General features: G+C 38.2%; 1 protein-coding gene across 1 annotated transcript; it reads left to right on the top strand.

The window, feature by feature from the left end:
- The first annotated feature begins 972 nt into the window (after window positions 1–972).
- Window positions 973–3,535, top strand: LOC122013919. Its single transcript, XM_042570134.1, has 6 exons — window positions 973–1,336; window positions 1,388–1,503; window positions 1,624–2,107; window positions 2,196–2,731; window positions 3,022–3,073; window positions 3,330–3,535. The coding sequence occupies exons 1-6, from the start codon at window positions 973–975 to the stop codon at window positions 3,533–3,535; spliced, it is 1,758 nt and encodes a 585-aa protein (XP_042426068.1).
- The last annotated feature ends 10,882 nt before the right edge of the window (window positions 3,536–14,417 follow it).

Below are 14,417 nucleotides of genomic sequence, written 5' to 3'. Positions count from 1 at the left end.
ATAGTTACTATCAGGAAAAGTATCTATGGGATTCAACAAGTGGTGGGAGAGACATTATATGACTATTGGGAGAGATTTAAGAAGTTATGTTCAAGTTGTCCTCAACACCAAATCAATGAGCAATTACTAGTCCAATACTTCTATGAGGGTTTATTACCTATGGAAAGAAGTATGATAGATGCAGCGGCTGGAGGAGCTTTAGTGAACAAAACTCCGGAGCAAGCAAGGGAGCTTATCTCGAACATGGCTGAATATTCACAACAATTTGGAAGTAGAGCACTCACTACTAGAGGGGTTGGTGAAGTTCAAATGGTTTCCAATGAACAAAAGGAGATAAGGAACTCATTGATGGAATTAACATCATTGGTGAAACAATTAGCTTTGAACAATGCTACTCAATCTTCTATTGTTCCGAATGTGCAATTTCCATATAAACAAAGTTTAGTTTGTAGCATTTGTTCGAGTCAAGATCACCTTTCAGAACTTTGTCCGAATCTTCATCAAGATGAATCTTTGGCAGCATTCTCTATAGCTCAACAACAAAAATATGATCCTCATTCTACTACATAAAATCCTAGTTGGAGAGATCATCCGAATTTGAAATATGACAATTCATTCTATCAACAACCATCTTCAAATCAGCAATTTCAGCATACTCAGAATTTCCAGCAGAATCAACCTTTTCAGCAAGGATTTCAATAGGGATTCCAGCAGCAGAATCAGTATTCTCAGCCTCATTACCACCCTTTAAGTCAATTTCAGCAACAATTTCAGCCTTATTAATATAATTTCCAACAAAATCAGCCTAATCAACACAATTTCCAAAATTTCCAAAACTCACAATTCCAGCCTACAAATCAATTCCAACAACAACAGCAAGCACTTCCAGCACCTTCAAGGTTGAGTTTAGCTCAAGGTGACTCCAGTAATGCTTCAAATTCAGAACCATGGCAATCAAAATTGGAAGAATTGATGCAGTACATGCTGCAACAGCAACAAAGTCAACAAAGGACAGATTCAGCAATTCAAAATTTGGAAAGGCAGATTGGGCAATTAGCTTCCAGCCTTAATCAAATGCAAGCTCAAGGGTCTAATCAATTGCCTTCACAAACAACTCTTAATCCTAAAGGGAATGTTAGTGCATTGACTTTAAGAAGTAGAAGAAGAGTTTCAGAGTTTTTAAGTGAAGAGACTGCTGTTGGAAAATTTCCAGAAATCCAGCAACAAAGTTCCAGCAGTGAAGAAATTCAGAAACCCAAGAATGTGCCAATTTCGAGTTTAATTCCAATTTCCATTGATCCATTGAATTTGGAGGATGCACAAGGAAGTAGGAATTGTATTATGGAATTTTCTAGCAGTTTTTGTCTAGCTGAACAGTTTTGAGCAGATTTGCCAAATTCCAGCAAATCTGGAAATTCAAGATATCATAATTTGGTTCAGAAAGATTCAGAGCCAAGCATCCCATTGCCTTTTCCTCAACAAAAAATTCAACCAAGGAAGAATGTAGAAGAGGAAAGAGCTAAGGAATTTTAAGAGCTTGTGAACTTATTTAGCAAGGTGGAGGTAAATGTTCCTTTACTCACAATGATCAAGCAAATTCCAAAATACACTAAATTTTTGAAGGATCTCTGTGTGCACAAGAAGAAGTTGAAGGGGAATGAGTTGATTAGTATGGGTAAGAACATATCTGCACTTCTTCAGCCAGTACCTCAGAAATGTGAAGATCCTGGAATGTTTACAGTCCCTTGCAAGATTAGGAGTAGTCTTTTTAAGGATGCTATGTTAGATCTGGGAGCTTCAATTAATGTGATGCCAAGATCAGTTTTTCAGACTTTAGGAATTGGACCATTACAGCCTACAGGGGTTGTGATTCAGTTGGCAGACCGCAGTCAAACTCATCCAGCTGGGGTTATTGAAGATGTATTGGTTAAGGTGAGAGAACTTATCTTTCCTGCAGATTTTTATATCCTTGATATGGAGGGAGACTACCTGGCCAGTAGATCTCCACTCATTCTAGGACGACCATTTTTGAAGATTGCAAGGACCAAGATTGATGTTCATGCGGGCACACTTTCCATGGAGATAGGAGATACAGCGGTCCAATTCAGTATTTTTGTCGCTATGAAGCATCCTAGAGAGGATCACTCTATTCTTAGTTTGGACATCTCAGTTGGACAACATGGATTGCTTTTCAGTAATTGATTCAGATTCAGATTCTGCAGAGGTTGGTCAAGGTGATATTTTATTTACGGATGTGGAGGATATTTCAGCTTTGGGAGTGGATGATAGGACTTGTGGATTATATCCGAGTGAGAGAGATAATTTATTCGTAGGGGATTGCTTAGGAGAAGCTCTATCCCTAGGATCGCATAGAGGAGAAGAATTATGCGTAAGGGATTGCTTAGGAGAAGCTCTACCCCTAGGATCGCCTTCTGTTGACCAGACACAGTATGAGTTGAAGCCATTACCTCAGCACTTAAAGTATGCTTACTTGGAAGAGAATCAGCAGCTGCCTGTCATTATAGCCCAGAATTTAGAACCAGAACAAGAAAGCAGATTTTTGGAGATTTTAAGGCAGCACAGGAGAGCTATTGGATGGACTTTAGCAGATATTCCTGGTATCAACCCTTCTATTTGCATGCACAGGATTTATTTGGAGGAGGATGTGAAACCAGTGAGACAGCCTCAGAGGAGACTTAACCCACTGATCCTTGATGTAGTCAAGAAAGAGGTGACTAGACTTCTATAGGCAGGTATTATTTACCCTATTTCTGACAGTAAGTGGGTAAGTTCCATCCGTGTGGTTCCGAATAAATCAGGTGTGACAGTAGTAGCTAATGAAGAGAATGAGTTGATGCCCACAAGAGTGAATAATTCTTGGAGAGTATGTGTGGACTACAGGAAGTTGAATCAAGCAAGCAGAAAGGATCACTACCCTTTGCTTTTTATTGATCAGATGTTGGAGAGATTGGTAGGTAAGTCACATTATTGCTTTCTTGATGGTTACACTGGTTATTTCAGATTTGCATCGATCCAGAGGACCAAGAGAAGACTACCTTCACTTGCCCTTTCGGTACATTTGCTTATAGACGCATGCCATTCGGACTTTACAATGCTCCAGGAACTTTTCAGCGATGCATGATAAGTATTTTTTGGTGATTTATTAGAACATTGCATGGAGGTTTTCATAGATGATTTTTCTGTATATGGTTCATCATTTGATGCATGTCTAGAAAATTTGTCTAGGGTTTTGGATAGATGCATTGAGACTTATTTAGTACTTAATTTTGAAAAATGTCATTTTATGGTTGAGCATGGTATTGTTTTAGGACACATAGTCTCTAGGAGAGGTATTGAGGTAGATCCTGCTAAAGTTAGTGCCATATTTTCTTTATCTTACCCCGCATACGTGCGGGATATTCGAGCTTTTCTTGGCCATGCAGGATTCTGCAAGAGATTTATTAGGGACTTCAGTAAGATTGCTCTTCCATTGTCTCAGCTTCTTCAGAAAGATGTGGCGTTTCAGTTTGATTAGAGGTGCAAGGAAGTTTTTTAGAGATTGAAGGAGGCTTTGATTTCTGCACCTATCATCAGGCCACCGGATTGGACTTTACCGTTTGAGCTTATGTGTGATGCTTCAAATTTTACTATAGGGGCAGTTCTTGCACAGAGAGTGGAGGGAGCACCACATGTTATCTGCTATACATCAAAGACCTTGGATTCAACTCAAGCAAATTACACCACGACAGAAAAAGAGCTTCTTTCCATTGTTTTTGCTTTAGATAAATTTCGATCATATTTACTTTATTCTCACGTGGTTGTATTTTCTGATCATGCAACTTTGAAGTTTCTCCTCAAGAAGCCAGATGCTAAGCCCAGATTGATTAGATGGATGCTTCTCCTACAGGAGTTTGATTTGGAGATTCGAGATAGGAGTGGGAAGGAGAACTTGGTTGCAAATCACTTGAGTAGAATTGAAGGAGATTTGGATCACACGACCATTGATGATGATTTCAGTGATGAGCAACTTTTTAGAGTGCATGGTGAGTCTCCGTAGTATGCAGATTTGGTAAACTTTTTAGTAGGTAATCTTTTTCCGCACAATTTTCAAAATCACAAAAGGATAAATTGAAAAGTGATTCAAAATATTATGTGTGGGATGATCCTTATTTGAGGAAATTTTGTAGTGATCAGATCATTAGAAGATGCATGCCAGATTTTGAGTTTCAGTCTGTACTTACATTTTTCCATTCATTTGAGTTTGGGGGGCATTTTGGACCTCAGAGAACTGATAGGAAAGTTTTGGAGTGTGGTTTTTATTGGCCTACCATTTTTCGAGATGCCTTTGTTTTTTGTAGATCATGTGAGAGGTGTCAACGAACTAGGAACATAGGACCTAGGAATGAAATATCTCAACATTACATGCTATTTTATGAGATTTTTGATGTATGGGGTATTGATTTCATGGGTCTATTTCCTGTCTCTTTTGGATTTTCATATATTTTGTTGGCAGTTGATTATGTTTCCAAATGGGTGGAGGTCATTCCCACCAGGACTGACGATTCTTCAGTTGTTGTGAGTTTTGTCAGGTCACATATTTTCTGCAGGTTTGGAGTGCCTAGGGCCATAATTAGTAATCAAGGTTCACATTTTTGCAACAAACACATGAAAGCTATGCTGAGTAGATATGTGGTTTCACATAGAGTTTCTACTCATTATCATCCCCTAACAAATGGACAAGCTGAGGTGTCAAATAGAGAAGTGAAGGCAATTTTAGAGAAGACAGTGAAGCCTGACAGAAAAGATTGGAGCAAGAGATTGGATGATGCACTTTGGGCTTACAGGACTGATTTCAAGACTCCTATAGGGATGTCTCCATATAGGATGGTTTATGGTGAAGCTTGTCATCTTCCGGTGGAGATTGAACATAGGGCATTTTGGGCGGTGAAAGCTTGCAATTTTGAAGCTAGCCTAGTAGGAGAAGAAAGGAAGTTTCAACTCCAAGAGCTTGAGGAAATTCGGTTGGAAGCCTTTGAAAACTCACGGATCTACAAAGAAAAGACCAAGAATTTTCATGACAAGCACATCGTGGGTAAGGAATTTCATATTGGTGATAAGGTGCTTTTGTATAGGTCACAGCTCAAATTGATGAAAGGTACGTTAAGATCCCGTTGGGAAGGTCCATTTGTTGTAACTAATGTTTTCTCTTATGGAGCTATTAAGATTAGGGAGCAATCTACCGGCCGGATTTTTAAAGTGAATGGGCACCGATTTAAGATTTTTCATGAAATTGACAATGGAAAGGAGGTGGATAGAATGCTCCATATCGGAGTTATCTACCCAATTAAAGGGGAGTTTGTTCTAACCTAGTCTTTACTTTGCTTTTACAGTATACATGTTTAGTGTTTTAATAAGTTCTTTGCTTACAATGATAATTTTAGTTTTAAAGAATAAATTCTTTACTGTAGAAAATTTCTTTATAGCATTTGGTTTTGAATTGAATTAATAAGAAAATGACACCCCTTAACAATTTTTCTATAATATGTTAGAAGTGGAGAATGTGAGCTAGATTCGAGAATCTTATTTTGGGCTTAATGCCATGAATGGATTTTTAATTTTCTTAAGGTTTCTACGTAATTATGGACTCTTGATTGGTGAATTGAAATGATATTTTTCTATACCTAGTGAGGATAAGCCTTAATTGAGTGAAGCACTTGTGTTATTGTAACTCTAGAACTTGCTTTGATTCTTTTGAAACCATAATCCATTGGACTGAATCATGTTGTGAAGGTTAATCAAAATGGTTTAATTTTCTTCCACACAATTTCTTCCTATACTTTTTGCAATCATCATATTCTTTTATTTTATCTCAATCCTTTATCTTTTGATCTTCTATATATTTTGGATGTGGTTACATTATGTGTTATATAATGAATTCCTGGTTGGGACATGCAAGAGTTGAAGTGTGGGGGAAGAATTGAATTCAATTACATTGCTTGATAATGGTTTATTGGAGGTTTCACCAAGATCTGTTGGATCTGTTGAATTGAGAATGCATGAGATTCTGATCAGTTTTAATCAGCAAGTTAAAATCTGTTATCTGAAGAAAGAATTTGGCACAACATGCTAGACTTATTATTCAAAGATACGAGGACTGAAGTTAGGTCTAATTTGCAGTGTATCAACAGATATTAAGGAATTCCATAAATGTGTGTTTTGTTGTAGAACGAATTGAGATATAATCAAGTGATTCTTAAGCTCTGGACCTGTTTATGATTGCCAATATTTGAGCTTAATTCTAATTTCAGCAGGAACATAGTATTTTATTATGATTGTAAATTAATAGAATTTAAAGCTATCTTATTTTAATCCGAAATGGATTGATGTTTAAGTGTGGGGGAAGTTCTGATTTTAGAGCTGCTGAAATTTTAATTGTAAGTGTTGGAATTTTACATTGTTCTAGGATCTGAAAGCAAATGTAGATAGGTAGTGTAATCAATCGAGGAGCTGTGCAAAGTCAGAAAACTGATTATGACTATCATTTATTTCTGAAACTATTTCTTGGCATGATTTCTGAAACTCAATATAACAGCTAATGAATTTAGAAAACCATTTTGAACCAACTGCTGAAGTTGTCCTCATCAGCATTGCTTTGAGTTGAAGTTTGTATCATTCTAAAGCCAGATGAACCCTTTTATTGAGCTTAATTCTTTATGCTTCAAAGCTTGAGGTCATTCATACTCAGGGAGGGCAGTGACAACAACCAGGCAGAGCAGATCTGATTTCTGAAATTGCTCTTGCTGTGCTTGAATCCTTAAAAAAAAATGCTTGCATATTGTAGTTACAGATTTTATGTTACATGTGCATGTGAACAGTTGATACACAGAATTGGTTTAACTCAATGTGTAGGTCCGTGGCAAGGATTGGGAAGTGCTTGAATCAAATTGAAGTGAAGAGGGTATATTTTAGCAGAGAGTTTAAGAAATTTGAATTTTGATTTCCTTTAGAATTCTGAAATTTATTTCTAAAACTACTGCAGAGTAAAAATATGATTCATCTAACTATCTATCTTTGCAATATGGAGGTGATCCGTTAGTGTTTAGATAGCCAGTGAAATTATAGAAAGAAGAGGAAGATGTATTGGATTATTGAACTGAGAAGATTATTGTGGAGGAAGCCTTGGTTTGTTGAGTGAATGTTAACTGCAAGAACAAGAGAAGAAAAGGAGTTGATTTCTGAAATTGGATAAAACAGTTAATGAATTCAAGAAACTGTATCTTATCAGTATTGCTTTGAAGTGAATAAGAGAATTGATACATGGAAGTTGATACAAGCTGAGATGAACTTAGATTCAAGATCTGTAACAAGTTGGTGATTTGGAAAATTTCTGAAAAATGAGCCTGACACAATCTGTGAAGGCACGTTTCAATTTCAGGTTCATGAACTACATAGATAAATTCCATTTTAGAGGCTATGTAAATATTGGAAGTGGCATCATAACGACTCTGTAAAGCTGAATCAGTAACACATAATGCTGGAAACCAAAATTCATCACCTGAAATTCCTAGAATTAACTTTTGAAACTAGGTTTGGAATTGTAAATAAGTTGGTTGATGAGTGTTTTAGCTATTGACTTTTGCTGTGGTATTGAATCTTGGATTAAGAACTTGTCGTTAAGCTTTACGAGGTGCAGAATTCAGAATAGTACTTTCTCACACTTTTGAAAATGTACGAATCTGCAATATCAGAATAGGAAACCTTGAGTTAATGACATGGCTTCTTAGGTTAATACACAAAGGAATAAGAGCTCAGACATACATGATACAGTTGAAATGAAGGAAAAGAGAAATAGGAAGTATGCTCGGAATTCATTAGATATCATTTTTATGTATCCATATCTTCCACTAGAATTTGTTGCTAATTTTTCCTTCTTTATCTTTTCTTACAACTAATGTTTTGATTTGTACTTAATTCATATTCTTACATTTTCTTTTCCATGATTAACCTTCATTTTGTGATTTGTATCCATAATCATGGTAGAGAGTAGAAGATAAGCAAGCCTATAGCAGTGTAAAAAGCACAAGTAGCATGAGTGCCCTCCATTTTTGTGATTACATGTGAAATAGGATGAGGGCCACCAAAAATTAAATCTTGTGAGGTTTTAGTGTGAAATCATTTTCAATTTATTCATGATAGATGGAAATTATTATGTTGTTAACCAAGAGTAAAGTTTGAAGTCCATGCATGCTTGAGACTCTAGAATGTGATGATCTTTGATGGTTTTCTTTTTCTATTCTCTAATCATATTAAGGAATTTGTTTAGGGGGTGCCATTAAAGTAGGATTTTAGTTTTCTTAACTTGCTTGAGACAAGCAAGAATAAGTGTGGGGGATTTTGATGAAGTGTTAAATGAGTTTTGTATTTTGATTTAAATGGATTGGCTTTGGTGTTCATTTTAGTTGAGAAATTGATTTTGGAGTTAGATTTTGTTTTTCAAGATATATCTTGAGCTAATTCAATTAGCTACTTTTTATTCATGATTTGTGCCTCATATATTTTAATATTGGTTGTAGGTGAAGATTTGGGCTCATTGATCAAACTTGAGTGCACTCGAACTAGCTAGCTTGAATGTGGATTCGATCCGTGCCAAGAAATGTTGAACTTGGTGGATCGAATGAGTTGCTACAACCACTGAACTAAATCAGATCATTGAATCGAACCAACCACTGCATTGAACCAGAGATTGAACCCGGTCCAAGAGAAGCTCAAAACCAAAGCTGCGGCATGATGAATAGTGGATTGTACTACTGTTCACCGTGTCGTGTCTTCTTCATCCTCACGGTCGCAAGCTCTATTCACATTCTCGATCTCAGATTCCAGTTCTATCTTCATCAATGAAATCCACTTCATCCGGCAATCAGCAAGCGAAGGACGGATCGCGAGCAGAGAGCGTTCCCCATATTTGTATTTTTCCCACTCGAGCGATCAAGATTACTGCAGATTGACGGGCATTCCCCAGATCTGTGGACTCCAATTATTCATAGAGGTTAGACGGGTGTTCCCTGAAGCCTCTACATCAGATCCATTTCCGCTTCCGTTCGCAGCTTTTGAATCGATCCGATCAATCGATTGAAGAGTCGCGATTCACTTCCTTTGTTCTCCGCGCAACAAGATCGCAAGCTTGACGGGTGTTCCTTGAATGTTGGCGCATCTTGACAAATGGCTGGAAGGGTTGACTTGATCTGTTGACAGCCTGAAGAGTGTTTCCATCAGCTCCTTTGCACATTAGCAAAGAGAAAGGATTGGAAGTCTGATTTGAGTTTGTGGATGTCGATTTAACCTAGATTTTTGAATTGATTATTTGCTTAGTTGTTTCAATTGTTTTTATTTACAGAAATTCCCAATCAGTTTTGAAGTTCTTCGTAGCTAATAATTGAGATGATGATCTCTGTTCTTGATTCTTATTGAGATTGCAGTTCAACGTTTAAAAGTTTAATCTACAGTAGAATTTCAAGTTTGTTCCATTTCAATAAAGATTTAGAGAATTCGGCATTAGTTTTATTGTTGTTACAATCTGCTTAGTTCTTGCAAGTTAATTTCTCTCTTGTTTACAGTAAATTCAGTTGTCAATTTGAATTCTGAGTTTTATTTTCCAAGATCTGTTGATAACAGTTGTTTCATTAGATTAAGAGTAGCATAGGTTAGCTTAGTTAGTTGGGTGGTTCTAGGTTAAGAAAAATCCGAATCAAGTCAAGAGTTCTGATGAATTGTTGAATGAAATTTAATCTCTGAATTCTATATCTAATTTTTGGTTTCTGAAATTGTATAGCAGCTCATTTAAAATGCTTATTAATCTATTCGATGCTAAATGTTATTCTTCCAAATCTCTTATTTGATGCAGTGGAAGTTGTTAAGTGCAACTTAGCTTAATTCAAATCAATTCTTAGTTCTTTCTTGTTAGAGTTCGATTCTTGTGTGAAGGAATATCTATCTACCTTGAGTTGATTTTGTTGTGCAGAATTACTAGATTGATTTACTGTAATGCATTAGAAGATGATTGTTGTTTACTTCCGAATCTAATTCGCACACATTAACTAGTTATCCTTGGAAAAATACAACTCGGGACTCGTTTCTACATCTCTTTCATTGAGTTTACTTTGGTTCCTAATCTTAATTAATTTGGAGCACCTTGTGACATGCAAAACAACGACTACCACTGACTTAAGGGTTGCAATCCAATGACATGCTTCTTATGGACCAGAGGAGGGATCTGGAGTCTTAGGCAACAGAGCTAGGCTCTATGTAGGTAGAGCTATCTCAGGCTCAGTCTCTGCTTTATCTAACGTCGTTGTTGCTCTGGAGACCTACAAGGCAGGGGAGAACGATCATCTACGAGTGAGCCGGGAAGAATATCTGTGCTCTCTAGAGTTTGGCTCACAAGTAGGGGATCGCTTCGTCACCTCAGTGGCCTATGGTGTGGTAGGGACCCTTCAGCAACTTAGGGAGCAAGAGTATCTATCCCCTGATCCTCCTTGGGACCTTCTGGATCATCGTCGGATCCTCCGAGAGATGTCTGATGATGTATTTGTAGAGTTCAAATAACCCTTCATGATGTATATGAACATCTTCTGGTTGTACTCTACTAATTTTCACTATTGCTGCTGTTACTTGGATTTCGTGCTTTCTCCTTAATCCTAACTCAGTGTAGCCTGAGCTGTTTAGTCCAAGCATGGGTGTCTGATTAAATCTTAAGGAAGATTCATGAGCATTCTAGACCAAGTTATCCTGATTAGGCATTTCATGCCTGACCGGTCACGTATTTCCGATCTCAAGTTTTACAAAGGAGTGAGTCACTTAAGTACGGTAGGGCTGAAGGAAGTTAGCACTCTAGGGACGGTCCAGCCTCCTACCCCCGGCGTCCTCCAGGTAGTAGGCACCCGACGCTAACTTTTTAACAACTTTATATGGCATGTCCCACTGAGGTGCTAATTTGGTTACCTCCCTCACAGGCTTCGTCCATTTCCACACTAAGTCCCCTTCTCCAAAGAATCGAGGAATCACCCTTCTATCATAATTCTACCACATCCTCTGTCGATATATCGTTAATCTGGCAGCTGTCTGCTCACCAATTTCACTAATGAAATCCAACTCTGAAAGTCATCGCTCGATATTTCTTTCATCATATAATCCCTTCTGACGGAGGGCACCCCGACCTCTATAGGTACCACCGCTTCACTGCCATAGACCAGGTGAAATGGGGTAAGCCCGGTGCTTTCTCGTGGAGTCGTGTGGTATGCCCAGAGGATGCTGGGCAGCTCTTCTACCCAATTGCCTCCAACATGATCTAACTTGACTTTTAATCCTTGAACTATCTCTCTGTTGGTAACCTCTGTCTGTCATTGCTCTGGGGATAAGCTACGGATGTAAATGCCTGAGTTATGCCAAATCTTTGGCACCGGGCCTGGATCTCACGGCCTTGGAACTGTCTTCCATTATCTGAAACTAACTTATGTGATATTCTAAAGTGGCAAAGAATGTTCCTCCACAAGAATTGAATAACGGCTCCCTCATTAATCTAGGTCAGGGCTTCTACTTCCACGCATTTGGAAGAGTAGTCTACTGTCACGAGCAAGAATCGCTTCTGCCCTGGTGCCATCGGGAATTGCCCCACAATATCCATGCCCCATTAGTTAAAGGGCATGAGACTATGGAGGTTTTCAGTGTGTCGGTCGGCTGATGGGTCAAGTTCTGATGCTTTTGAAAAGATAAGCAAGTATTCACTAGTTGCTGAGCATCCTTCTGCAGAGTGAGCCAGAAATATCCGACCAATAATACTTTTCGAGCCAGCGTTCTTCCTCCTGCGTGGTTACCGCAACATCCCACATGTACTTCTCGCAGAGCATATTCTGTCTCCTTCGTTCCTAAGCATTTGAGCAACGATCTAGAGAATGCCCGCTTGTACAGCTGATCTCCGATCAGGATATACACATAAGCTCTTTTCCTAATCAATCTAGGTTCTTTCGGATCAACAGGCAGGACGCCTTGCTGAAGATAACTAATCATCAGGGCCCTCCAATCGATTGATTCCTCCATATTGTTCTGCAAGTCTATCTAAGCTATTAGGAAGGTCTGAGCTATTGATTTGTCCAGCACCCAAGTGGTCAAAGAGCTGGCCATTTTAGCTAATTCATCAGCCCTTTGGTTATCTATCCGGGAATCTTAGTCACCATGACTTCTTTGAAACCTTCTTTCATCTTTTTATATGCTTCCCAGTATACTTGCAGCTTGTCACTATTAACTTCGAAGTTGCCCGCTACATGCTGAGCTACAAGCTGAAAATCTGAATAAATGATGTGCGTAGATTGTATACACTTGTTTAGCATGTTTTGACGCACATTCATATATTTTGCGCATGCTTTGTCTATGCATTTTCGTACTTCCAGCTTTGCTTTTAGCATATCTACTCTTTTTGTTCGGAGATATGCTTTTGTGCATTTTCTGTACGCAGGAGTCGTATTTGGATAAGAATTTATGATCGAGGCCAAATCTGCAAGCTAACGAAAGGAGGAACACACCACCTTGGAGTGCCAAACGGCCATGTCTGGGAGAGTGACTTAGGTCGTGTGGTGATGCTCACCCATGTAGCAGTGGCAGAGCAGGGCAATGTTCAGGCCATGTGGTGATGATCATCCGTGTAGTTGCTACAGAAAAGGAGAAGGTCATTGTCGTGTGTGCATCACACGGTCGTTCCAATTTGCAAGCCTTCCAGAGCCGAAGAAGTACACGGTCGTGTAGCTCTACACGGCCGTGCAATTTTCCCAGAAGCCAAACAAGCCCTGGCCGTGTCCCAGACATGGTCGTGCATGAGTTCCAGAACAGGAGGTAGCACAGGCCGTGTAGATCTACACGGTCGTATAAGGAGGGCAGTGACAAAATTTGTCACGGCCATGTGCATCACACGGTCGTGTGAGATGGGCAGTGAAGAGAAAGACCTAGGTCGTGTCTCGCACCCGGCCTGGTCTTGGGGTCGTGTGGTGCCCAAATTCTCTACTCTATATAAGGGTTTCTTTCATCATTTGAAGGGGGAGTTCTCCCTTTTGGGAGAGAACAAGATTTGGGTGATTCCTCGCCTTCTTGGAGGGATTTTTCGGCGATCTAAGGGCAGATCTTCAACGAATCGACTCCGAGATCGAGGATTAGATCCGAAGAATTTTCTTCATCGTAGAATAGCTTTTCTTCCCTCTCTCTTCTTGGATTTTGGGATCAAGATGCTTATGATCTTCTTATCTTTGGATTTCTTTTCTGGTTCTATGGATTAGATCTCCTTGTTCTAGGATGGAGGGAGTAATTGTAATATGATTTAATGTAAACTCTTATGCATTTATCAATTTCCTATTTTTATGATTTTATCTTGTTTGTATCTATTTGATCTTGTGTGGATTGTTGTGATTGGACTTAATTACTATATTTGATTAAATATTTAGGTATCTTGTGGATCTTGTAGAGGTAATTCCTCATTCGATTATCCGAGGGACGTACGTGACAGATAAGCCCGTGTAAGGATGATTGAGGGATAATCTTGAAGGTGAAATAAGGTCATTCAAGGGGTAGGATAGATTGTATGCATTAATCTTTTATATCTTGATATGGGTTGAGAAGTAATGCATTTCTATGTTGATTATCCGAGGGGCGCACGTGACAGGCAAGCCCGTGTAAGGACATCATAGGAATCATTCCTAATTGATTATATTTAGATATAGATTTTAGTTCTAAGCCGGTTGTCTATTGCAAGAGAGAATCGACAACCTTCTACAAATGATGGACAATTAAGGAATAAGATTTGGTAGATCATTTACATTGAATAACATTATAAAGAAACCAAAACTCCTAGAACATCCTTTTATCATAGCCTTTATTCCTGTTTTTAGGTTTTTACTGCTAAGCTTTTCTTTTCATAGTAGCACTTAGTTTTATAAATCAATTTATTAGTTGTTTAGCTAATTCGTGTTGAGATATCTTTAGTGGTTATAACCAGTCCCTGTGGATACGATATCTTTCTTTATTACTGACGACGTATCCGTACACTTGAGGAACGTTAACAAGTTTTTGACGTCGTTGCCGAGGACTGCGCTTATAACATTAGAGATTATCAATTGAGTTAGACTAAACATAATTTTTCTTTTCTTTTCATTAGCATAGTTGTAACTAATCTTTAGAATTCTATTTTCATAATTTTTGCATATCTTTCTACTTCTTGACAATTTATTTTGTTGCAATTCTAATTCTAATTCTAATTCTAATTCTGTATTTTTGATTTCTAACATTCTAGTCTAGCTTTTCTCTATTTTTCTTTTGATTTAAATTTTTCTCTACTTTTCTTTTGTAAATATATCTTGCAATCTTGTTCTTGTGTATGC

The sequence above is a fragment of the Zingiber officinale genome, chromosome 8B (assembly GCF_018446385.1).
Source record: "Zingiber officinale cultivar Zhangliang chromosome 8B, Zo_v1.1, whole genome shotgun sequence".
Classification (NCBI taxonomy): domain Eukaryota; kingdom Viridiplantae; phylum Streptophyta; class Magnoliopsida; order Zingiberales; family Zingiberaceae; genus Zingiber; species Zingiber officinale.
Note: the sequence above shows the minus strand (reverse complement) of the source record. Positions and strands in the feature narration are given on the sequence as shown.

Coding starts and splice junctions, on each gene's coding strand:
- LOC122013919 (XM_042570134.1), top strand. CDS start 973: ATGCAGTACATGCTGCAACAGCAACAAAGTCAACAAAGGACAGATTCA. Junction 1,337..1,387: donor TGCACAAGGAAGTAGGAATT/GTATTATGGAAT, acceptor AGTTTTGAGCAG/ATTTGCCAAATTCCAGCAAA. Junction 3,074..3,329: donor TACCTTCACTTGCCCTTTCG/GTACATTTGCTT, acceptor GTATTGTTTTAG/GACACATAGTCTCTAGGAGA.